At 39.0% G+C, this 27,144-nt stretch overlaps 1 protein-coding gene across 5 annotated transcripts in view; it reads left to right on the top strand.

Moving 5' to 3' along the window:
- The window catches only part of ZBTB40 (zinc finger and BTB domain containing 40), a 90,452-nt gene that overhangs the window by 40,711 nt on the left and 22,597 nt on the right, over positions 1–27,144 (top strand). For all 5 annotated transcript variants that reach the window (XR_006733917.1, XM_045546077.1, XM_045546076.1 and 2 more), the window contains 5 exons: positions 8,586–9,350; positions 9,795–9,928; positions 21,065–21,257; positions 21,861–22,003; positions 25,624–25,816. Coding sequence is in view for 4 of the 5 variants with exons in the window: in XM_045546077.1 (XP_045402033.1) it covers positions 8,654–9,350; positions 9,795–9,928; positions 21,065–21,257; positions 21,861–22,003; positions 25,624–25,816 (1,360 nt within the window). In the remaining variant the exon portion in view is untranslated. The remainder of the gene's footprint in view (positions 1–8,585; positions 9,351–9,794; positions 9,929–21,064; positions 21,258–21,860; positions 22,004–25,623; positions 25,817–27,144) is intronic.

The raw sequence follows: 27,144 nt of genomic DNA, 5'->3' as shown, positions 1-27,144 counted from the left end.
TTTTTTCCCCAGAGAAAAAGTCTAGTTCTGTTGCTTTGGCTAGGGTGCGGTGGCCTCATCATAGTTCACTGCAACCTCCTCAAACACCTGGGCTCGCGATCCTCTTGCCTCACCCTCCCGAGTAGCTGGGACTATAGGCCTGTGCTACTACGCCTGGCTAATTTTTCTATTTTTCATAGAGATGAGGGTCTCACTCTTGCTCAGGCTAGTCTCAGACTCCTTAAGCTCAAGCGATCCTCCCACCTTAGCCTCCCAGAGTGCTAGGATTACAGGCGTAAGCCACTGTGCCCGGCCTAACCTCGGTAAATTTTCAACTTTCTACCCGTTGCCAACTTAAATTCATTATGTAGCCCTTGACCACCAATGATTGTTTTTGGCCTTAACAATCCCCATTCTGCTTTCATTGTTCAAGCTTGTAACCATCTTTTTAGTATCTGTATATTGGTACTAATTTGGTTTGATTTTTTTTTTAACCTTGACCAGTTGCTCATTCTGCTAAAGTTATTCTATTATTTTCTCTTCTAATTTAGTTGTTAACAAAAACATTGAATGACTCTGACCATGAAGTCCTACAGTTAATGCTTAAAATATCTTCCTCTCCATCTTGGTGGATCTTATTTTTTAGTCTGATATGGATGCCCTCCCCAGAAAAATGACTATAAAACAACCTTTTAAGTTTTATTTTGTCTTGAAAATATAATCCCAATCACTTGTTTCTTATAAAAGCATGTTTAAAAAGATCTAATGTATGTCCAGGTAAGTCTTTTGATTTACTGTAATCCACAAGGCTTCTGTCCTGCCTTATGAAAAAAATCACATTATGTTGATATAATTTGTTCCTCAGAGAAACCTCATCAGTGCCTGTTTATGCTTTCTGTCATTTACAAATTGAATTCTTGTTCTGATTTTTCCTCAAATATTAAAATGTTAATTTAAAATTTTTCAGTTATCCCTTTTTTTCTAAAGACAGCTTCTACTTTTACTTGTTTTAAATCTTATGGATTTTTTTCCTCTTTCCATAAATACCAAGAGATACAAATTTCAGTCTTGTTCCTGCTGCTACTATTATTACAGCAAGTCATATAGCCCCTAGGACTGTTTCTTCATCTGTTTAAAGGCATATATGCCTTTTTGTAATACAGATATTAAAACAGAACTCAAACAGTATGGCTAGGTGGTCTCAAAGATCCTCTTTGAGCAAGCTAAAAAAATTATATGAATACATGAATGATCAGCAATGTGAGGTGCCATGGTATAGATGGGATTTGGGGTAGTTACAACTGAAAAATTTATATGCATTTTAGAAATTTTTTATTTTAATTAATAAACTTTATTTTTAAGAGCAGTTTTAGGTACAGGCAAAATTGAGCACAAAGTACAGAGGGTTCCCATGTCTCTCCCCACCCACAGCCACACTCCTGCGCCCGTTTCCCACACATGTACAACCTTCCCCACCATCCATGTCTGGTACTATAGTGATACATTTCTTACAATCAATGAACCTGTATTGACACATCATTATTACCCAAAGTCTGTAGTTTACATTAGGGTTCATTCTTGGTGTTGTGGATTCTGTGGGTTTTGACAAATGTATAATGACATATATCCACCGTCATAGATTCATACAGAATAATCTCGCTGCCCTGAAAATCCTCTGTAATTTGCTTATTTATGCCTTCCTCTCCCCTAATGCCTGTCAATCACTGGTCTTTTACTGTCTGCATACTTTTACCTTTTCCAAAATGTCATATTGTTGGAATCATACAGTATGTAGCTCTTTCAGACTGGCTTCTTTCACTTAGTGTAGTATGCATTTAAATTTCCTCCATGTCTTTTCATGGTTTGATAGCTCATTATCTTTTTAGCACTGAATAATATCCCACTGTCTGGATGTACCATGGTTTATCCATTGTACCTACTTCTTGGTTGTTTCCAAGTTATAGCAATTATGAATAAAGCTGCTATAGATATCATGTGCAGGTTTTTGTGTGTACGTAAGTCTTCAACTCCTTTGGGTGAATACCAAGGAGTGTGATTGCTGGATCTGCAGCAAGAATATGATTTAGTTTTGTAAGAAACTTCCAGACTGTCTTCGAAAGTGGCTGTACTATTTTGCATTCCCACCAGCAGTGAATGAGGGTTCCTATTTCTCAACATCCTCTCCAGCATTTTGTATTGCCAGTGTTTTGGTCATTCTAATGGGTGTGCAGTGGTATCTCATTTTGGTTTTAATTTGCAATTCACTAAAGACATAAAATATTGAACATCTTTTCATATGCTTATTTGCCATCTGTATATCTTCCTTGTTGAGCTGCTTAGTCAGGTCTTTTGCCCATTCTTTAATTGGGTTGTTCATTTTGTTATTGTTCAGTTTTAAGAGTTCTTTCTACATTTTGGATAATAGTCCTTTATCAGATGTTTCTCGCAAATATTTTCTCCTAGTCTGTGGTTTGTCTTTTCATTTTCTTGTCTTGCAGAGCAAAAGTTTTTAATTTTAATGAAATCCAGCTTATCAATTATTTCTTTCATCATTGTGCCTTTGGTGTTATATCTAAAAAATCTTTGCCATACCCAAACTCAAGATAACATGGGCTTTCTCAGAACTATGTCATCTTCTAGGGGTTTATAGTTTTGCATTTTACATATAGGTTCCTGATGTACTTTGGGGTATTTTTGTGTGTGTGTGGCAGGTGTAAGGTCTGTGTCTAGATTTATTTTTTTGTATGTGAATGTCCAGTTGTTCTAACACCATTTGTTGAAAAGACTATCTGCTGCATTATTTTGTCTTTGCTCCTTTGTCAAAGATGAGTTGACTATATTTATGCGGGTCTATTTTTGGGCTCTCTATTCTGTTCCACTGTTCTACTTCTCTGTTCTTTCACTGGTATCACACTGTCTTGACTATTGTAGCTGTATAGAAGTCTTGAAGTTCAGTAGTATCAGTCCTCCAACACTGGTCTTTTCCTTCAACATTGAGCTGGCTATTCTGAGTCATTGGGAAGATCTGGCACTCTTGACAGTATTGAGTTTTTCTATTCAAGAACATGGACTATCTCCCATTTATTTCATTCTTTGATATCTTTCATCAGAGGTTTGCAGTTTTCTTCATATAGATCTTGTACATATTTTTGTTAGGTTTATACCTAAGTATTTCATTTTGGGGGGCACTAATGGAAATGGTAATTTATTTTTAATTTCAAATTCTACTTGTTGATTGCTAGTATTAATATATAGGAAAGCAATTGACTTTGGTATATTAATCTTATATCCTGTAACCTTACTATAATCTCTTACTAGTTCCAGGAGTTTTTTAGTCAGTTCTTTTGGATTTTCTACATAGACAGTCATGCCATCTGAAAACAAAGATAGTTTATATCTTCCTTCCCAGTCTCTATACCTTTCATTTCCAGGACTTCCAGTACAATGTTGAAAAGCAATGCTGAGAAGGGACATCCCTGCCTTGTTTGTAATCTCAGCAGGAAAGCTTCTGGTTTCTCACCGTTGAGAATGATATTAGTTGTAGGTTTTTTGTAGATGTTCTTTATGAAGTTGAGGAAGTTCTTTATTTCTAGTTTGCTGGAAGTTGTATTTTATTATGAATAGGCATTGGATTTCCGCCAAATGTTTTTTCTGCACCTGTTGATATGATCATGTGATTTTTTTTCTTAAGCTTCTTGATGTGATGATTACATTGATTTTTGAATGTTAAGGCAGCCTTGCATACCTGTGATAAATCTCGCTTGGTCAAAATTTTTTTAGACATTTTTGGATTCAATGTGCTGATTTTTTTTTTAATTTTTTTTTTTTAAATTTTTTGAGATAGGGTCTCACTCTGTTGCCTGGGCTAAAGTGCAGTGGCGTCATCATAGTTCACTGCAACCTAAAGCTTGCAGTCTTCTTGCTTCAGCCTACCCTGAGTAGCTGGGACTACACATGTGTGCCACTACACCTGGCTAATTTTTTTATTTTTTGTAGAGATGGGGTCTGACTGTTGCCCAGGCTGGTCTTGAACTCCTGGCCTCAAGCAGTCATCCTGCCTCAGCTTCCCAAAGTGCTAGGATTACAGGCATGAACTGTCATGCCTGGCCTGATTTGCTAATATTTTGTTGAGGATTTTTGCATCTATGTTTATGAGAAATATTGGTCTGTAGTTTTTTTTTTCTTGTAATGTCTTTGGTTTCGGTATTAGGTTAATGTTTGCCTCAAAGAATAAATTAGAGAGTATTCCATCTACTTCTATCTTCTGGAAGAGTTTATTGAAGGTTGTTATTGATTCAATTTCTTTAATAGATATAGGCCTATTCAGATAGTCTATTTCTTCTTGTGTGAGTTTTGGCAGATTGTGTTGTTCAAGGAATTGGATCGAGTCATCTAGGTTTTCCTAATTGTAGGCACAGAGTTGTTCTTAAATTCCTTTTATATTTTTAATGGCCATGGGGTCTGTAGTGATATATCCTCTTTTATTTCTGATATTAATAAATTGTATTGTTTCTTTTTTTTTTTCTTTGTTAGCATGGTCATCTTTGATTTTCTGAAGTTTGAACAAAATATGCATAATCCTAGTGTTTTTGACTTTTATCCTGAGCTTGGTGTTCTCTGAGCTTCCTGAATCAGTGATTTGGCATGTGACATTAATTTGGGGGAAATTCACAGTCATTATTGCTTCAAATATTGCTTTTGTTTCTTTCTCTCATCTCTTTGTGGTATTCTCATTTTACGTTAGTTATTCCTTTTATAGTGTTCCCACAGTTGTTAGATATTCTGTTCTTTTTTTTTTTTAGTCTTTTTTTCCTTTTGCTTGTTAGTTTTGGAAGTTTCTGTTGTTACATCGTCAAGCTCAGAGATTCTTTTCTCAGTCGTTTCCAGTCTGCCAAAGAGCCCGTCAAAGGCAGTCCTCATTTCTATGGTGTATTTTTTTTTATCTCTAGCATTCCTTTTTGATTCTTTCTTAGAATTTCCATCTCTCTGCTTACGTTATCCATTTGTTCTTACATGTTTTCTACTTTTTCCATTAAAGCCCCTAGCATATTAATCATAGTTTTTATAAATTCCTGGTCTGATAATTCCAACATTCTTGTTGTATCTGAATCTCATGCTTGTCTCTTCAAACCACTTTTTTGTTTGTGATTTTTGGGTTTTTTGTTTGTTTTGCTTTTTAGTATGTCTTGTATTAATAGTTTTTTATTAAAAGGTGGACGTAATGTACTGATGTAAATAGGCCTCTAGTGATGTGGTGGTATGGTTTGGGGGGAGAAGCCTTCTGTAATCCTATGATTAGGTCTCAGTGTTTTGGTGAGCCTGTGCCCCTGCACTGTGAACTTCACAAGTGTTTTCAGGTGGTTTTGCTCCGTAGGTGGTATAGGGTAGCTGGAGGGGGCTGCAGTTGTGTATTTCTTTTTCCCCACATAGGTTAGGGAAAAACCTGATAAAAACAAAGCAGGTTAGGCTCTGGTAAAATAGGTTCTCCTAGGGGCAGGCCTTGCTAAGAACAAAATGCTTCAGTGTATTTTGAAATGGTTCCTTTTCCCCCTCCTCCTGCAGGAAGCAAGAGGGGATTTTTTTTCCCGATATTCATTGTGAGGAGTTGGTAGAGCTCCAGGAGATAAAATTCATAGAAGCGTGGAGTCCCCATATGACCAGATCTCCCTGGAAATTTAACTCTCAGAGTTGTGCACACTGAGCCTCCAGCAGTTCATCAGTTACAGTTCAGGTTTTCTTAACCTGGAACTTGTTCCTACAGAGGCTTTTGCTTACTGGTTTCTGTGTGTTGAGTTGTGATTCTCTGTGTCCGCCTGTCTGTCTCTAATTTTAGGGACAGTGGTTTGCCCTGTGACCTTTCTTCTCTGATGAATCTAAGAAGAGTTGTTGATTTTTCAGTGTGTTCAGCTTTTTAATTGTTGTTAGGACAGAGTGGTGCCTTCTAAGCTCCTTAAGACTGGAAACTTTGAATGATCTAATCTCAGCTCCTAAAGGAAATATTTTTATTTCTGTTTTTGTCTGTCAGTTTCAAATGTCAGAAAATGTAGAAAGAGAATCATCCATAATCCTCTAACAAAAGCAATTACTGTTTTATGGCATACATCTTTTTACCCCTAGTGTATTTTTTTCTTATCAGGTGAGATTATACAATTTCCTCAAAGAACCCTTAAAGATAAGATCCTCAAATCCAAAATTGAACTAGATGTCTTCTCCCCTAAACTGTCTTTTCCTGTGTTGTCTAGATCATCTCATCACCTTCCCGCTCATCAAACCATGAACCTGGGAGTTGTTTCTCTCCTTTCTTTACCTCCATTCAGTCCCTAAATCATGGCAGTTATACCTTCTGAATGTTTTTTTGGCTTTCTCCTACTACCATTTCTCCTGCTTGAAGCCCTCATTGATTTTCCCTTGATCCCCTACAATAATAGAGCCTTTCTCTAGCATTATCCCCCTCAAATTCTGTGCAGGTATCACTGAGGTGATATATTTTAAATGCGTATCTGACATTGCGACTTGCTGCTTAAAGGCCTTCAAACCCTTCTATGGCTCCTCATTGCCTTTAGGATAAAATCCAAGCTCTTAAGCATGGCCTTCATGTTGCTCCATGGCCAAACCCCCCGCCTGCCCCTCCAGACTCATCTCTGAACACTCCCTATTCCCTGCTTTATGTTCCAGTAATAATCTCAGCTCCTAATCCTCCTCCCGCCACTACAGGATGTTTTCTTATCTGTGTGCCTCATGCAGCCTTTCCTGCCAGAATTGCCTTTTCCTCCCACTCTTTTTACCTCATCAGTGCCTCCATGTCTTATAACACACTAGCTAGCTGTCATGTCTTCCTTAAAGCTTACTCTAACTCCTGGACTCCAGACTGGGTTTCTGTGTGCAAATCTCTATTATTACATTTCCTTTTACTTATTTATTCATTCCACCAACTAATCAACAATATTTACTTTAGCAGAATTTTAAGCACTGGAATACAGTAGATGATAAAATGAAGTTCCTACCCTAATGGAGCTTACATTTTAGTGAAGCAGATAGATAATAAATAAAAATACAGTATGTCAGTAGGTGATAAGTGCTATGATGAAAAACAACGCAGAGTAAGGGAGGGTGGGCTGTTCTCAGGTGGGGGGTGGGGAGGTTGTTTAAAGAACATGGTCAGGGAAGGCCTTACTAATAATACGGCCTTTGAGCAGAGACCTGGGGGAAGTGAGCCAGTCAGCCACGCAGAGAGGGGAGGCAGTCCTGAGGCAGAGCATGCTGTGTATGCTCCAAGGTCAGCAAGGAAGGCAGTGCGCTTAGAGCAGAGTGGGTGAGGGGGAAAGTGTAGAAGATGAGGTTAGAGAGCTGATGACAGCCAGATTAGGAAGGGCTTTATAGGCCATTATAAGAACTTTGACTTTTATTCTAAAGCTGGGAGCCATTTGAAGCTTTTTGTGCAAAGAAGTGACAAGATCTGGCTGTGTGCTAAATAGATCACTCTGACCGCTGGGCTGAAGACAGGGTGAGGGTAGCATTGGGGAAGGGCGGAGGCATGGAGACCGTTAGGAGGTTGTTGAAATAAATAGTCCAGCTGAAAGGCCATGATGACTCGGACTGACCAGAGTGGAGCCAGTGAAGGTAATGATAAGTGATTGGATTTGGGATATATTGTGAAGGTAGAACCAACAGAATTTATAAAGGATTGGATATAGGCTATGAGAAAAGAACAAGTCAAGGATGACTTGGTTTTTGTTCTGAACAACTAGGACAGAATTGTGAAGTCAGGAAGGTGGCAGGAGAGTTTTGGGTATGTTAAGTTTCAGAAACCTATTAGGTTTCTGATTGGAGATGTTGAGTAAGTAGTTGGGGGTGTACATCTGGAGTTCAGAGGAGAGGTCTGAGCCAGAGATATAAATCTGAAAGTTGTCAGCATTTAGATGAAATTTCAAAGCTATGGAACCAGATGAGACAGAGGAGGTGGGATGACTGAGTCCCGGAGCACTCCAGACCTTAGAGGGCACGATGAGGAAGAAGAGCCAACAAGGAAGCTGAGAAGGATGGCTGATGAGCTGGCAGGAAAACCAAGTGAAAAATGCATGTTAAGAGGGAGGAAATGATGACTTCCCTGCAGTGGTGCAGATAGAATGAATAAGCTGAGGACATCGTATTACAAGTCTGTCTATGTATTTGTCTTCCCCAGGTAGCTATAGAGCTTCTTGGGGGCAGGAAAGGCCTACCGTAGTGTGGTTACAGCTTTGGAGTCAGTGAGATATGGCATGCCATTTAATGGCTGTTCTTCTTCAGGCTGGTTCTCTCGGTCCCTCCAAGCTTCAGTCTCATCTGTAAAATGGGAAAGAAATAACATGTTTTCCACTGAGTCATTGTGAGGATCAAATGAGATCATCCATACAAAGCACTAAGCATAGTCCCTTTCATATAGTTAAACACATGAAGATTATAATGACCATTATTATTATAATTTAGTATTCCTGGCATACTGCCCCGCCCTGTTGAGCAACATTTGTTGATTGAATGAGTGAATTGCCTTTTTTGTTTGTTCAGCATTTCATCCAAGGCATTTCCCTGTGTGATCTTTTAACATGGTATTTTGTGGGTTTTTCTAGGGCTGATCCTCACAAAGTAGACTCTGGAAGAAGAGAATAAGAGAAGTTCTCAGGGCAAAACTGACGCGATGGAGCTCCCCAACTATAGCCGGCAGCTGCTGCAGCAGCTCTACACTCTGTGCAAGGAGCAGCAGTTCTGTGACTGCACCATTTCCATTGGCACCATTTACTTCAGGGCTCACAAATTAGTCCTGGCTGCCGCCAGCCTCCTGTTCAAAACCCTGCTGGACAACACAGACACCATCTCCATCGATGCCTCAGTGGTGAGCCCTGAGGAGTTTGCCCTCTTGTTAGAAATGATGTACACTGGCAGACTCCCCGTGGGCAAGCACAACTTCTCCAAAATCATCTCTTTAGCTGACAGCCTACAGATGTTTGATGTGGCTGTTAGTTGTAAAAATCTTCTGACCAGCCTTGTAAACTGCTCTGTTCAGGGTCAGGTGGTAAGGGATGTCTCTACACCATCCTCAGAGTCATTCCAGAAGGAATCAGAGAAGCCTCAAGTAGAAATCTTTTCCTCTGAAGGTGCTGGAGAGCCTCATTCTTCCTCAGAGGTTTCTGCCACTCCAGGGGCCCCCATGAAGGCTGAGACGGAGGAAGCAGTCCATACAGTTACACAGGAGATGAGTGTGGATCCTCCCGCTGCCCAGGAGATTCAGGGGAACACAGAAACCCCAGTGGAGACTCCTCATACAGCTGAAATTTGTTCCCCTGCCCCTGTTGTGCAAACCTTTAGTGAGGCAAAAGAGGCGAGCGCAGAACCAGGTAATATTCATTTAACAGTTGTCGTGTAATCTTTCTATTTTCAATTACTGGATTCAGTGATATTAACCAGTTCTTATGTTTCATTGATAAATTTACCAAAGACCACTGTGTTAGGTAGAAAACCAAAATCCAATGCATTGGGGCATTCTTCTTTTAAAATCATCTGTGTTTTTGAATGTTGAAAATCTAAAATGAACAATAGAGCAGAAAAGCAGTATTGAAATAATGATGTACCATTTCTGGTAATTACCCATTATTTTAACCAGGCTGAGGATGGCACAAAGAAGGAAGCCGTGAGAGTGCTGTTGCCTGTTACTCATAATTGATATTCTAGATATCACATAAGTGCAGTGTATGACCTGAAGGTTCTCAGACAGCTTAAATGTTTAAAACATCATTTCGAGTAATGAATTGCTGGTTTGTTTCATTTTGTTTTACATTCAGAGTGTGAGAGGAAACACTACCAGCTGAATTTTCTTCTAGAAAATGAAACTATCTTCTCAGATGCACTCAAGGTTACCCAGGATGTTTTAAAAAGACTAGAAGTATGTTCAGAAATTAAAGGCCCACAGAAGGAGGTAAGTACCTCTGAGTTTTATTTGTTTGCTAGTTTAGTGTTCTCATGATACCTTATCAACTTCTCATAAGGGGCAGAAATATGAAAATGCAAAATAACCCAGTATTTCAGTTTTTTGAAACTTTAACTTTTTTTGGACATTTATTCCATAAGGGCCAGTCTTGCGAAAGTACTAGGCAAGATACTTTCAAAATGAAGTTATATATATACACATACATATATATGCACACACATATATTTTATTGTTCAATATAGTAATATATGTATTTTAGATTTTTTTTACTTGAAGAGATTTAGAGGGTACAAGTTGAATTCCATTACATGTGTATATTATATAGTGGTGGAGTCTGGGCTTTTGGTGCATCCCTCACCCAGATAGTGTACATTGTACCCCATAGGTAATTTTTTATCTCTCATCCCTCCCACTTTCCCCCCTTGTGAGTCTCCAATCCATTATCCCAGTGGTCCCTAGCCTTTTTGGCACCAGGAATTGGTTTCATGGAAGACAATTTTTCCACGGACCAGGGTCGGGTTGGGGTGGGGTGTCATGGGTAGGGTGGGGGGAGGGTGGTGTGGAGCTCAGGTAGTGATGGGCAGCCCGTTTCCTAATAGGCCACAGACCGGTACTGGGCCACGGCCTGGGGTTTGGGGACCGCAGCATTATACCACTCTCTATGCCCTTGTGTAGCCATAATTTAGCTCCCACTTATAAGTGAGAACATGTGGCATTTATTTTCTGTTCCTGAGTTACTTCACTTAGGATCATGACCTCCAGTTCCATCCAAGTTGCTGCAAAAGACTTATTTTATTCTTTCTTATCGCTGAGTAGTATTCCGTGGTTTATATGTAACACATTTTCTTTATCCACTCATAAGTTGATGGGCACTTAGATTGATTCCATATCTTGGCGACTGTGAATTGTGCTGTGATAAACATACAAGTACAGGTATCTTTTTGATATAATGATTTCTTTTCCTCTGGGCAGATACCCAGTAGTGGGATTGCAGGATCGAAAGGTAGATCTACTTTTAGTTCTTTGAGAAATCTCCATGCTGACCTCTGTAGAGGTTGTACTAATTTACATTCCCACCAACAGTATATAAGCGTTCCCTTTTCACCGCATCTCGCCAACATCTATTGTTTTTTTGACTTTTTAATAAGTGCCATTCTGACAGGGGTAGGGTGGTATCTCATTGTAGTTTCACTTTGCATTTCCCTGATGATTAGTCATGTTGAGCATTTTTTCATATGTTTGTTGCCCATTTGTATATCTTCTTTTGAAAAATGCCTGTTCATGTCATTTGCCCACTTTTTAACCGGGTTGTTTATTTTTTGTCTTACTGAATTATTTGAGGTCCTTGTAGATTCTGGATATCAGTCCTTTGTTGGACACATAATTTGTAAATATTTTCTCCCATTCTGTAGGTTGTCTGTTTACTCTGATGGTTATTTCTTTTGCTGTGCTGAAGCTTTTTATTTAAGTCCCATTTGTCTATTTTTGTTTTTATTGCATTTACTTTGGAGGTCTTAGTCATAAATTCTTTGCCTAGGCCAATGTCCAGAAGAGTTTTTCCTCGGTTTTCTTCTAGGATTTTTATTGTTTCAGGTCTTCTTACATTTAAATCTTTAATCCATCTTGAGTTAAATTTTGTATATAGTGAGAGATAGGGATCCAGTTTCATTCTTCTGCATGTGGCTATCTAATTTTCCCAGCACCATTTATTGAATAGTGTGTTCTTTCCCCAGTGTATGTTTTTGTCTGCTTTGTTGAAGATCAGTTGGTTATAGGAATATGGTATTATTTCTGGGTTCTCTATTCTGTTCCACAAAATGAAGTTATATTTTGATCACCAGGTGAATCCCAGCTTCTAACCAGTTTTGATCTAGAATACTCAACTGATCATAGCATTTCCTCTTAATTAATCAAGGATGAAATGAAGCAGAAGGTAGTTATGGATAACCCCAAATCAGAGATTTAAACCATAAAAACAGAAACAAAACAGCAACAGATACTCAAAACATGTACAAAAAGGACTTTATATAAACTTAACATAGTTAATTGTATCCAGTGTTTAGGAATACACTGGCCCTTTTCAGACATAAAAATAATAATGGTAAACATTTATTGAGTACTTTCTATGCTAAGTTTGGTACATATTATTCTCGTTTAATCCTCACAAAAACTGTTGAGGTGGGTACTATTGTTCAGTCCAATTTTATGGATGAGAAAATTGTCTCAAAGAGGTGATGCCACTTAGCAAAGGTCACAGAGCTCATAGGATCCTGAGCCAGAATTCAAACTAAGCATTCGGGCTTTAGAGCTGTTCCCTTACACACTGAGTTGTGCTGAGTTATTCATCAACAAGGCAAAAATGATACATATATGTGTAAATATTTGGAATTAGAAAACTGCCAAGTGGCTCCCATGCTCTGTCTTAGCAGACCTTTTCTTTTTTTCAGTAGGTAACTCAGCTGAGACACATCCCCACCTGTGTGCTCCTGCACTACCTGATTCCTCATCCCTGACCCTGCAGGATTCATCTCCACAGCCACTTTAAAACTCCCTGGCTTCCCCTTTCTCCCAGCCCTGCCTCCCCATTCTGAGAGGCTGCTGGCAGAGTGGGAGGGCGCCGCTCCCAGCAGGCTTGCTCCTCTGGTGGGAGTGTTCTGGGTCAGTCCTCCCATGTAGGTAATTTAGTGTTAAAGCAATAAATGCCTTCTAATAATTAAATGTTTTCCTGATCCATAGCAAATTACTTTTTAAAAAAACAAATTCAAGGTCTAATATTTATTTTAACCTTGCTAATCGACAGTTGGCTATGAATTGTTTTCTTTGGAGGCCAGCTGTTTACAAGGCTGGCCTAACCCTGATGACTCTCTTTGGGAGGTTTCAAGTCGTAAATCCTTGGTACTCTCTGTACCGATTATGCTGAAGGACATTATGGTTTTACATTTTTGCACTTGCAGGTCTCTTAACTGTTCAATCCATCATTTTTGTCATTAGTTTGTTACCTTGATAGCTTATAGACACACCTCTTCATTTTCTCTTAAGGCTTCCTTTCCACTTAACTGGCTACAGAGGAGTAACAGTATTCCTTAGGATCAGCAGTACTCAAGTTATTAGAATCACGTCTATACTCATTTGAACTGTGTCTTAAGCATTTTTTTTTTAACATGTGTACCTAAAAGAAGTGTCTGGCACATAGCAGGTGCATAAGAAATGTCTGTTATTCATGGATTTGTTCAACATTTCTTTTTTTCCAATTCTTGTTCTAATCTTTTGATGGCAATAACATTAATAGTACTTTGAAATAACACTAGTTCACTGTTGGTGATCATTATAGGCTTATGTTATTTCTTCCTCGGCTTTAGAGGTCAGAGTAAGAGCTCTACAAATCACTTGGTGGCTGTATTTAAAACTGATTCTGTTGTAGTCCATGATAAATCTCTCAACTTCAGAAAGAAAAAGGGAAAAGATACTTTAAGAACATAGTTTAAATTAAATGTAGAGTTAGGGAGGTGCCGCTGTGTTCTTAGGCTCTCCTCTCTCTCCTGCTCTTTCTCTTTCTTTTAGACAGCTTTATTGAGGTATGATTGACATAGAGTAAACTGTATACATTTAAAGTATATAATTTGATAAGTTTTGGTATATGCCCTGAAACTATCACCACAATCAAGATGGTAAACATATCTGTCGCCCTCAGTTTTTTCCTGTCCCTTGGTAATCCCTCTCTCCTGCCCTTCTACCTGCCCATCCCTTGGGTAACCACTGATGTGCTTTCAGTCACTGTGCATAAGTTTGTATTTTCTAGAGTATTATAGAAATGGAGTTTTATGTATTTTTTGTCTAGCTTATTTCATTCAGCATAATTATTTTGAGATTCATCCATGTTATTGCATATTCATTCTTAATTTGCTGAGTAGTGCTCCACTGTAAATATATTGGATATAAAATTTATTTATCCAGCTCTATCATTTGCTAGCATTGTGACCTTAAGCAACTTACTCGTTATAAGCCTTAGTTTCCTAATTTATAAAAGGGGGATACTATCACCTACATCATGGGATTGTTGTGAATTAATTATATAAAACTCATAGTAAAATGCCAGGCACATAGTAGGAGATCAATAGGTAACAACTGCTATTGTTTGTACATTAACTCAGTGTTTTTAGACTTAGTAGACCTTGAAACTCCCTTTTCACTGAATGCCTTATAATACCCTGGTGCCATGGTCATTTACTCTGACACGTGATGATTAGGTCCTTAAATATGAAATGTCCCATTTTGAATAAAAAATTTAGCTTATTATATCTCAAACAAGAAGCAGTAGAATTAATCAAAGTATGCACCTAAACTATCAACACAGTTTTGTCATCTTAATGGTAGCTTGTTTATGCCAGCAGTGAAAAAGCCTGGAGAGCGAGTGGCAAGGAAATTGTGAAAAGTGTTTCCCACAGCTTGTGGAGAATTGAATATTTTTCCTTGCAAGAAGTGGTCCAAAGCCTGGAAGAAGTGGTAGTCAGTTGGTGCAAGGTCTGGTGAATATGGTGGATGACAGAGAGTTTCCAAGATCAGCCTCTGTAGTTTGAGCAGTGTTGTTTATGTGACATGTGGTCCAGCGTTGTCTTGCAAGAGGATTAGCGTGTCTCTCTTGACCAGTCTTGGCTACTTAATTGCAAGCATCCTCATCATTTCATCCAATTGGTTCCAGTAGACATCTGCTGTAATCGATTGACCAGGTTTCAAGAAGCTGTAGTGGATGGTGCACTGGACCACCAAACAGACACCATTAGCTTTTTTGGATGAATATTGGGTTTTGGACTCTGTTTCAGCACTTTGTCTTTATCCAGCCATTGTGCCAAATGCTTGCGATTGTCAAAAATAATCCATTTTTCATCACGTGTAACAATATGGTGTAGAAATGGTTCACCTTTATGTCGTGACAGCAAAGAAAGGCAAGCTTCGAGACAATTTCTCTTCTAATGCTTGTTTACTTCATGCAGAACCCATCTATCCAGCCTCTTTACCTTGCCAATTTGTTTCAAATGGTCTAATATTGTTGTAATACTAACATCAAACCTTGCTGCTAATTCACACGTAGGTTGAGATAGATTGGTTTCCACTACAGCTTTCAACTCATCATTATCCACCTTGGTCTCAGGTTGCCCACGTGGCACATTGTCAAGATTAAACTCACCAGAATGGGACTTCTTAAACCATTGACATACTGTGTGTACATTAGCCACATGCTTCCCAAACACTTGGTTGATATTTCAAGCTGTCTGCACTACATTGGTGCCACAACGGAATTCATATTCAAAATTAACATGAATTTTTGAGTTCTCCATGGTTTCACAAAAATTGCTCTTAAAAAATATGAAAGATAATCAAAAGCCAAACTGTGCATTTGAAAGAATGAAGCCTTCACAATAAAAATAAAACATGTATTATGAAAGTGAAATGTCAGAGATATCCACTGTCAAACTTAGTACTTAAGGATATCAGACATTTCATGCTTAATAACCTAATATTTAAGCTTGATTTATAAGGCGTGCTTTCAAATAGGTACCACCATCCATTTGGAAGTAGCTTCCTGAACTGCAGAGGTAGTGTCTAGTATGAAGCAATCTGTCTTAGACCAACAGTGCAATCTATATAAGAATCATCTGGTGTGCTTGTTAAAATGTTTACGTCCAGACCTCATTTCCAGAGAGTCTGATTCTTAGGTTGTAGAGCTTGGGAATCTGCATCTTTAACAAGTTCCCCATGGGCTGCTGTTTGGTGTCTGTAGATCACATTTTGACAAGCACGGCTGAAGAAGTTAATGGCTTACGAGACTCATAGTATGTGATTGCAGATGTCATAATGTCTGTGCTGGCACCTTTCAGTGTTGTGAGAGACTTCTGAACACCCCTTTCCCAAGTGTTACTCTTTGCTTATCCTTTGATTCAGCAGCTGCTTACTGAGTAACTGACATGTGCCAGACACACTGAGCTGGTTGCTAGGAAAATAAACTTAAGACTTGATCCCTATCCTTATGGAGTGTCTTGATAGCAAAGAAATCCTGCCACACATGTGAATTTTGGGGGAGGTGTGCACAGGAGTCACCAAATTACAGAAATCACCATAAGGCTTCAGGGATGAGAGCATTTAAGAACTGTTCACTTGTAACATTATTTTACATTTCTGTACAATTTCAAAGCTTGTTTGGAATTTTTTGTTCCTCTATTTATACATTTTAGCTCCCAAAGAGCTTTGAGTGGTGTTTTGTGGTTGTTGGTTGTTGTTATTTGGTTAATCATCACAATATAACTTGAGACAGCTTACCATTAAAAATAATCTACCCCTCAGTGTTTAATTTTGAGGCTTGTTAAGGCTTGTGAGTGATGTGGTGTTCTGGTTGAGATGGACCAGCCTGTTCCTTTTCTGAAACACAGGTAGAGTGTACAGCCGGGCTGCACGGAGTGCAGGGAGAACACCATGAACCAGTGTCCTGATTGTTTTCTTTCCTGCGATCAGTGATGAAAGGTGGCAAAGCCATTCCCCGAGCAGCGATTGCAGCCACATGAGAAGAGGCTGGGCTGCTTGAGTTGTGTGAAACCAAAGCCAAAACTGATTAAGGAGAAATCTCTTGGGGGCTGGGATGGGAAACTGTCTTTTGCCTATCTTTATCTCCGTGTGATATCCCCCTACCCATTAGAAAAGCAGATGGTGACCCAAGAGGTCACTATTGACCTCTGGCTGAGCCAAGTAAAACCTTTATTTAAAGCCAAACTCCTACTTTTTTTCAGTTTTTATGCTAGAACTTTTAATTGTCTTCCTTCTTTATTCCTAGCCATGTCTCTGCTTTTAATTAATTGGGTATACAGCAAAGCAGGTCTTTGACTAAAATAAGGAGATAACTTTTTCTACTATTGATTTCTGGGCTTTTTGATCCACTTTTCACCTAACGTTCTAGAAAGACTCCCAAAGCTTTTTTTTTTCTCCTTCAACTTTATTTCAAAGGCAAACAAGTCTCCTCTCCCATGTGAATCTGATGTTTTCAACTGTGTCCGCCTCTTTGGGGGTTTGTCAAGTAGTGCAGGTCTGTGCTTTGAGGACTGTCTTCACTGACACTGTTGGGGAACCCTCTTGAGAGTGAGTTAATGGGATTCACTTTGCTGGTCTGAGAGAGGTGGAAATAGTTATTTTTTCAAATCTCTCTGTTAGTTATTAAGTCTAAGATATACAGCCATAGATAGAGGGGCTAGTGGTTTTATGAAGGGAATTTCATTAAACAAACATTTATTGAGTACCTACTGTGTACCAGTCTCTATACTCAACATTGAATTCAAGAAAAATGGTACAGATTGTCTAGATACTACCCAGTGTTTGAAGCAATGTTGATTCTGGTAAGTCCAATAGAACCAGTATAAATAGATCTGATTACATTTCAAATCTGGGAGCGAGGGTGCCAGAGGTATGGAATGAACACAGTATTTCATCCAGGCTGCTCTACGTACTATACCTGTGACCTCAGGCAAGTGACTGAACCTCTCTGCCTCTCATCTAAAATGGCAGTAGTAGTAATGCCTCCTGGGACTGGTATGAGGAGGAAAGTAGGTGGTATGTCTGCAGTGTCCTGGATGGTGGTGAGCAGTTGTAGTTTGTGTCATTATTGCCACCACCTGGCCCTCAGCCGTCAAAGGAGGCTTGAGTGAACAGGAATAGAGTGTAACTCAAACAAATCTGAAGGCAGTAGGCAAATAGTTGGGGAAAATAAGTGAATTCAATTAAAAGATTTGAGTTAAGGGAAAGATTAAATGGTTTTTCACATATACAAAGAAAACTTTCTCATCTGTAAATATATTTACCTATATTTCACTTATAGCTAGAGTACTTTGATTACTCGTGTGACCATGAATTAGCGTGAATTCAGTGAAGTACCTTTAACCCTGAGAATTAAAGGAGTTAGTTCCAACTGTATGGTTAAAGAACGTTACCCTTTTAACAAAACTGTTTTAGTTCCTCTCTTGGAGCTCTGTTACATGGTAGCAATTGATGAACCCCGGCCTGTCCTAATGTGTGACACCTTCTGTTGAGGCAGAGACGCTGTTTCAGAAAAGGGCTTGCTCCCCCCACTGCAGAGCCCCAGGCAGCTCAGAGGCTGATGGAGGAACAGCTATAGCTCTGGCTCTGGTGCAGCTCCCCAGTAGGTTCTGGAAGAAAGAGCAGAGAGCAGGGCTGTCCAGGCAGCTGACTGCCCTCTCCTGGCCCTTTCATCAGCCCACCCTTGCTTCTCTTCCCAGATGGTCACTCTAGCATCACTGCTGAGCAATGAAGTGAACAAATGTTTTAATTTCACTGCTGAGTAGTTCTGCAGAGGGGAGACAGCAGAGAGGATAATGAGAAGCGCATCAGACGCCACCATTGATGAGAGCTGCTCTTCCCCACTGGCGCAAATGATAATGCCAGACAAATTGGAAACTGAGACAGGTGGATTTGGGATATTCGCAGAGCTTCACATGGAAAAAACCTGGCCTAGGATAGAATGAGATAGCTATGTGCCATGTTAGTTAGAATGCACAAAAGAAAGGAAGAAAGGAAAGGGAAGATAAAGAGGAAGAAACGTGTTTACTGAGGGTATCAGCAGGGAGTGTATCTGTATGAACTATCCATTGCTGTGTCACAAATGACTCTAAATTTTAACGGCTAAAAACAAACCTTTATTACCTCAGTGTTTCTGTGGGTAAGGGATCCAGGTGCAGCTTAGCTGCTCAGAGTCCCTCGCAAGGCTGCAATCAAGGTGTCAGCCAGGGCTGCAGTCATCTCAGGGCTCAGCTGAGGGAGTATCTTTTCCTAAGCCTACTCACATGGCTGTTGGCAAGCTTCAGAAGATCCGCTTCCAAGCTTACTCAGTGACTGTTGGCTGGAGACATTAGTGTCTTTCCACGTGGGCCTCTCCATAGGGCAGCTCACAGTACGGCAGCCTGCGTCTCCCAGAGCACGGACAGAGAGCACAGGCAAGATAGAAGTCATAGTAACAGAACCTCTAAAGTGGCATCCTGTAACTTTTGCCATATTCCCTTCCTTAGAAGCAGGTCATGAGGTACGGCCCAAGGGCATGAGTACCTGGGTAAGGGATCACTGGGAGCCATGTTAGAGGCTTCCTGACACAGGGTCCCTGTGGGCATTAGTGAAAAGGCATTTTGAAAAGATTATAGGCCGACTAACAAAGGCATGAAAATTGATTTAATTTGACCAAAGGGGATTAAGCATTCAACTGATGGCTTTATTTGTTGTTTTTTATTATTTTTTTCTTTTTTTATGAGATAGATTCTTGCTCTATTGCCCAGACTGGAGTGTGTGGTGTGATCATCGCTCACTGCAGCCTCAAACTCCTAGGCTCAAGCAGTCATCCTGCGTCAGCCTCCCAAATAACTGGGACTACAGGTGTACCCTACCATACCTAGCTATTTTTTTTTAAAGAGATGGGGTCTCACTATGTTGCCCAGGCTGGTTTCAAACCACTGGCCTTAAGCAATCCTCCTGCCTCAGCCTCCCAAAGTGCCAGGATTGCAGGCATGAGCCACTGTGCCCAGCCTTATTATTTTTTAAATAGAAGATGAGTTACCTTAGGTTCTTGGAAGTTACTTACTCTGATGATATCTTAATGTGGGTTATTAAACTGTTTTATCTATGTTTGCTTTTGGAGATGACCAAAAAACAGGATACTGTTTTAATGTTTAATTTAGTTTTATACAGCCATTCTGTGATTAGGAAGCAAGATAAAGCAAAGAAAAGAAACTCAAGGTCTAACTCGTTTATAATTCTGTTTATTTGGGAGGAGGGCAGAAAGATAAAATCTCTCTAAAGGTACTGTTTATAGTTATGGATTTGGAAGAAGAACCAGTGGGAAAGGCTGAAAAGGAGCAGTCAGAGATCTTTTCCAAAATGCTTCAGTGTTACTGAAGTCAGAGAATTGTGATACAGAGGCAATGGCAGTGCCAAATGCCACTGAAAGGTCAAATGGCACAAGGCCAGAGGAGGCAAGGCTTGTTGTGTAAACAATGTTAGTTAGGGGAGGAAACTATGAAGCCCCTTCAGGTTGGAAGCAGTGATTAACATGGAATAATTAATATGTGAATCATATGTTCTTCTTACAGCAGGCAACGACAAGCCAACACATTGTTAACCTTAATTGCTACAGAATATATCTAAAATTAATAAAGCCTATGTCTTTTTAAATAGTCTATCATCTGTAATGTAAATGACTTAAGGTGTTCTTTTTTCCTAAATTGTGAGATTTTAATTGCATTCTCAAATAATAAAATGACAGTTCATTCAATTTAAATTCAGATATCCTTGCCCAAGAAATACTCAAAATGTTGTAAGATTCAGAAAGGTATAATTAGGTAAGAAGTGCATTTTGTTAAAAATTCACTGAACACCTACTATGTGTATCAGGCCATGCTAGTTGCTGAGGTTACAGGGCTCTAGAAAGCACAATCCTGTCTTCAAGAAGTCTAATAGGAAAAAAATGAATAATTATAAGACAGTGTGACAAGTACAGAATTAAAAGCAGTAAAGAGAGGCCAGGCTTGGTGGTTCACACCTTTAGTCCTAACACTCTGGGAGGCTGATGTTGGAGGATTGCTTGAGGTCAGGAGTTCAAGACCAGCCTGAGCAAGAGCGAGACCCTGTCTCTGCAAAAAATAGAAAAATTAGCCAGGCATTGTTGTGTGCGCCTGTAGTCCCAGCTACTCAGGAGCCTGAGGCAGAAGGATCACTTGAGCCCAGGGGTTTGAGGCTGCAGTGAGCTACAATGATGCCACTGCACTCTAGTCCGTGTAACAGAGTGAGACTCTGTCTCAAAAAATTAAAAAAGCAGTAAAGAGGAGGTGGGGTCCATGGTTGGGAAAGGCTTCCCAGCAGAGGTAACCCCTAAGCAGAGTGAGAGGGTGGAATCATGGAATAGGAGTCCTCCAGAAGACAGGCGTGGGAGCATGAGACAGCAGGGTGTGTTGGACTTGCTGCTGGGGAAGGAAGTGCAGTGGGTAAGGATCAAACTGTTGAGGGCCTTGCTTGCCAATGCAAGAGTAGCATGTGGTTCTTATGGCTGGCTAATCTCTCTTTCTGGATACTTTTGTTCCTTAGACCATAATGAAGTGTCTTGAGAGTGAAGAAGGACATTCAACATTCCAGAGAATCCTGGATAAAGTAAGAGATGAGAGCCTGGATGTGCAGGCCGTTGTGTCCCTGTTGAGGTTGTATCAAGATTCTAATCCTGCAGTGAAAACAGCGCTATTAAGCAGAAAGCCAGAAGATGTAGAAACAGTGCAGCCAAAAGGTAGGAGAAAATTCCTGTCCACTGGAATGACTGAGTTTTATTCTGGGAAGTTTATTCCAATGATACATTTCTTTGGTGGCTTAGTTATTAAGTTGTTTTCACATAAATTCTACATGTAATCCCAGAAACTGCATGTTAAATGTATACAAACTAAATTTGAGTCCCCATTTCTATCCCATGGTTAACTAGTCTGATACCTTGAAGCTGGAGAATGCCATCAGTGTTCTCCCGCCCTTCAAAAAGCCACACATCCAAATCAATGACTTGAGTGCCCAGGGTGAACTGGTTTGCTGACAGCACTTAAAGACTGAAGTTTCTCTCATTTGGGTTAGGTACAAAGCACTGGCCTTGCCAACCAGAAGTTAACCTCTGGCTGGCTCTGCAGCTTTGTGTTCCGACAGATAAATGAAACATTTTTCCTTTCATAGAGTTTAAACAGAATAATAAAGTATTTTCCTCTGTGAAAGAGATTCCACATTCAGGTGCTCAGAATAAGCTGAAAATCACTTTACTATTCTGTTAGATCTCTCTTGACAAACCATGCTGTCATTTTCTTCAAATTGACTAGCTTCTCTTGTGTGTCTCTAACTCTTTCTCCCCCAGGGAGCACAGAGGAGGGAAAGACCTTGTCTGTTCTGTTACTAGAACACAAAGAGGACCTGATACAGTGTGTAACACAGCTGAGACCTATTTTGGAGTTCCTGGAAACAGCCAAGGAGGAACTCCTGACTAGTGCTGAAAAAAGGGTAACCGTGTCAAGTATCTCCTCCCGCCTCTGAATTGATATAGCACTTTAAAAAAAAAAAAAAAAAAAAAAAAAAAAAACAACTTTTGTGGCACATCACAATACCTTGCAGTATTTTTATACATCCTGCATAGCAAGCACCTTGACGTTCAGATCCTTGTTTCATGCCCCATTGTATCCCTTGCAGCAGCTACTGGGGTCCCTGCACATTGAGCCATCCCGTGGCTGGTTGGGTGGATGGGTGGATATATGCTGTTCCTGCTCTGACTCAATAAATCTTTACTACAAATAGCCACACCAGGTGCTGAAATGTTAAGGAAAATTTGTAGTTATTATGATACTTTTTTTCCTTACAGAAGTGATGTGCTGTCCTGTTAATATGTAGAAAACTGGGGAAACAAGGAAAAACAAAAAGAATTCAAATCTCACCACTCAGAAATAAGCCCTGCTAACATTTTGGATCATGTGCTCCCACTCTTTCTTGTTTAAGTCATCCTGGGATGAGGTTATATGAAACATACAGTTTTCTAACTTGGTTTTTTATTTAATATGTTAATACATTTTTATACCTACAATATGGATTTTGATAGTTGTATTGTACCCTGTCTGATGGACATACCGTAATTCATTAATTCTTCATTGTTGAGTATTTGTTTCCAGTTTTTTTTTTTTGCTATAATAAATGATGTAGAGCAGATGCTTGCACACAAATCTTTACATACTTCTTAAATTATTTCCTTAGAATAATTTCTAAGAAGTGGACTTTTGGAATAGAAAGTGTAAAAATTTTCAAGTGTTTCATACATATTGCTAGACTGCCCTTCAGGAAGGTTGTACCAATTTACTCTCCCACCAGCTAGCTACTAAAGTCCTCATAAAACTGCTGGCATGACTTCTCAAGGCAACTAGATAACTATATTTGTTGGTGTTATTGATTTCAACTTTGTGCTAAAAATATTTTTATATCTGGAAAGAAGGAATTAGGGATAGAGTACTTTTGTGGCATCAATTCTTAAAACTGTGGGAAGTGACTTAAATGTTTTTAGAAAACCACTGGTATAATGGCCAAGCACTGGATTTATAGTGAGGACTGGATCCTAGATTTCATTTTTCTCAGCGAATGTATATTGCACATATATATGTGTGTATATAAATAATGGGGGTAACCTTCAGTCTCAAAATTGTATTTTGCAAATTCTATTTTTCAAAATTTTAAGCCCTTTGAACTTCTTAGAGAAAGATTATATACAAAAAAAAAAAAAAGATTAAACTCTTGTTTTCTCCTTAGACTTCAGATTGTCATTTCAGGCACTCAGTTTAAGTAAGTTGCTTATAGCTCTAGAAGTTTCACATTCCCTCTTTAGTGATTTCATTCAATTACTCATTCAAACCTTTTCCTTATTACTTAGATTGAATGTGTCCTTTGAACTGTTTCATTATCTTGGTGAAACGACATTCATAGGTAGAGCCCCAGCTCAGCCTCATTCTCTGAAGCAAGATAGACCACACTGTCATTTTCTTCTGTCACTTTCAGTTTACTTGATAGAGAAAGCTGAAGCAGAAGAACTTAAATTAGTTATAAATCACAAAAACACTTCTTAAGATTGGAGTTCCACCAGAGCTTCATTAAGCTATTCCTTCTCATGGAAATTGAAGCAAACTAACAAAGTGGGAGTATAGAGGTGAATGTCGAGTAGCTTTGACATCATGTGAAATGTGCACCCTCTTTGGAACTTTTTTCTGTTATGAAATTATGCTAATCATGGATGCCATGATCTTTATAAACACCTTGGGTTCTGTAAGAAGTGGTAAATAGGAAAGTCTTTACTTCAGGACTAGAAACAGACAAAAAATAGTAATTATGATAGCTGCCATTTATTGCTTACTGTGTGCCAAGCAATGTGCTGAGGACCTTTTAAACATTACTGAATTTTACCTTCACAGCAGCTTTATGAAGGTGTGGATATTACCATTTCTTTATCCATTTTAAAGATGAAGAAACAGAAACTTAGGGAGGTTAAGCAGCTCACCCAGAGACACAGCTGTTTGGGGCTTGTACTGGGTCCCAGGCTTCTAATTGAGGCAGTTTCTTAACCACTGTGCACACTGCTCCCTAATAATATCATAATAATGATAGTGTTACTATCATTTCTTAAAGATCATGTATACCCTAGGAGTTATGCTAGGCTCTATAAACAGCACCTTCATTTTCCAGAATCCTCATATCAGCTGTTCAAGAGTTGGTATTGTTATCTTCTTTTGCAAATGAGGAAAATAAGGTTCAGTGAGTTAGATAACTTGCCCAAGGTCACACAGGCAATACATAATAGAACTAGGGTTCAAACTAGGTCTGACTGGCTTTAAAGCCCATACCTGCTCTTAACAGTATCTGATTGCCTCATTTTGTATCAGATTATTGCTTAGGAACTAAGATTTAGTGGTGAAATCCATATGGTTTTTAGATAAAGCTCTTAAATTTTAAATTATGATTCAGTTAGTAGAAATCTATATATTAGACCTTAAAGACAATGACTGTTCCGTACTGACAAGGACTATGACAATTTGACTTATTTTATATATGTTCCTTTCATATATGTAAAGCCGATTTGGTTTTAAAATTAAATTCATTATTTTAAAATGGGAGTTAATGGGAGTTAGTACGGCCTCTGGCGTACTATCATGATTGATCTGCTTGACTTTCTCCTGAGAGCTGGCGTTTTCCCAAAGGAAGGCTCAAAATTTGTCACTGTGGATCGTAGATTGCATATATTGAAATAATCCCCTGCTTTATCAGTTCCATAGAGCCAAGTTATGCATACTGTGTCATAGTCCATTAAGAAATAGTTCTATTATAATAGGAAAATATCTATAAAATGTCTGTCATGTGTTTTAGTTTTCAACCTTTTGCTGGAGCTTTGTGCCCTTTTGACTCAGAAAATCCTCTAGCACACCAAGGAAGAGCAAGGGAGTGGAATTGTTGAATCATGACTGGAACTGATGTATATGGCCATTGAGAGTGAGAGGAATGGATAATAAAGAGTTCACAAGAAAAATAATCCAGAAAGGCACTTAAAATCTATTATTTTGGAGTCCACAGACTAATCTATAAACTATCTGGATACTCAAATTACTATGCAAATAAAGTAAAAGGAAATAAAATAATAGAATTACTCTGAAATTACAGCTTCTGCCAATAACATGAACTACTGAATAGAGATTGAAAAACATTATACTATATTGATTAATTGCCAGGCTGTGTTTCTCAGTCTCAGTGTCTAAACAAACTAGAGAACTAAGTTAGATATAAGTTACTTTGCTTTATCATACAGGCCTAGTTTAAGAGTATTTTCACAAAACACAAGCTGTTTGAAGCAGAAAATATACATAGACCTGCAATTGAGAAAGAAAGATTTAGTTATTTGTTTGGAGAATGCTTTGGATTTTTATTGAAACAGAATAAGGAAGAAACTGAAAAAAGAAAAAAATAGTGCTAGAGAACAGTAGAAGAGGACTTGGAGACAGGGCGTCCCATAATGCCATCTTGCTGGGTTTTTCAGTGCTGTGTCAGAGAAATTTCAAATTGCCAGTAACTGGTGTCTTGTTGATTGCTTGCCACTGCAGGTGATTCTGAATTGCTGTGAGGGCGGGACACCCAAGGAGACAATAGAAAATTTGTTGCACAGAATGACTGAAGAGAAGACCCTGACTGCTGAGAGTTTGGTAAAACTCCTCCAGGCTGTGAAGATGACTTTCCCAAACTTGGGTCTTCTGCTAGAGAATTTGCAGAAAATAACCACTTTGCCAAGCACCACAGGTATTAGTTAATTGTTGACTCTCTGGACTAGAATCACTCCTATAGAAAATTATATTAGGTTATTAAGTATGAGATGTCCGATTTCCTTAAGTACCAAGTCTGACAGTTGATATCTCTGACATTTCACTTTCACACTTCTTGTTTTATTTTCGTTGTGAAGGTACATTCTCATTCTTTCAAATGCACAGTTTGGCTTGTGATTATCTTTCAAATTTTTTTTAGAGCAATTTTTGTGAAACCATGGATAAGTCAAAAATTTGTGTTATTTTTGAGTATGAATTCCATCGTGGAACCAAGGCAGCACAGACATAAAGTGTTTGGGAAGAATGTGGCTGATGAACACACAGTATATCCATGGTTTGAGAAGTTCTGTTCTGGTTGAGTTTAATTTTGAAAATGAGCCATGTGAGTGACCTGAGACCAAGGTGGATAATGATGAGCTGAAAGCTGTAGTGGAAATGAATCCATCTCAACCTCTCAGTGAATTAGCAGCAAGGTTTGACGTCATTGTTTCAACAATATTGGATCATTCGAAACAAATTGGCAAGGTAAAGAAGCTGAATAGGTGGGTACCTCATGCATTAAATGAGTGTCAGAAGAGAAATTGTCTCAAAGCTTGCCTTTCTTTGCTGTCACAACATAAAGGTAAACCATTTCTACACCATACTGTTACGTGTGATGAAAAATGTATTCTTTTTGATAATTGCAAGTATTTGGCACAATGGTTAAAGAGGAAGTGCCGAAACATAGTCCAAAACTGAATATTCATCCAAAAAAAGCTAAAGGTGTCTGTTTAGTGGTCCAGCGCTGCTATTATCCACTACAGCTTCATGAAACCTGGTCAGTCCATTGCAGTGGATGTCTACTGCAACCAATTGGACGCAATGATGAAGATGCTTGTGATTAAGCAGCTGAGATTGGTCAATAGAGACAGGCCAATCCTCTTGCAAGACAGCACTTGATCACATGTCACACAAACAGTGCTGCTCAAAATACAGCAGATGTACTTGGGAACTCTCTGTCATCCACCGTATTCACCAAACCTTGCACCAACTGACTGCCGCTTCTTCCAGACTTTGGACCACTTCTTGCAAGGAAAAATATTCAATTCTCCACAAGCTGTGGGAAACACCTTTTGCAGTTTCCTTGCCACTTGCTCTTCAGGCTTTTTTGCTGCTGACATAAACAAGCTACCATTATTAAGATGACAAAACTATGTCGATAGTTTAGGCGTATACTTTAATTAATTGTACTGCTTCTTGTTTGATGTATAATAAACTATACTTTTGATTTGAGATCGGACATTTCATACTTAATGATTGGCTAGC

The sequence above is a fragment of the Lemur catta genome, chromosome 3 (assembly GCF_020740605.2).
Source record: "Lemur catta isolate mLemCat1 chromosome 3, mLemCat1.pri, whole genome shotgun sequence".
NCBI classification, from domain to species: domain Eukaryota; kingdom Metazoa; phylum Chordata; class Mammalia; order Primates; family Lemuridae; genus Lemur; species Lemur catta.
The sequence above is the reverse complement of the archived record's forward strand: the minus strand, read 5'-3'. Positions and strand labels throughout refer to the sequence as shown.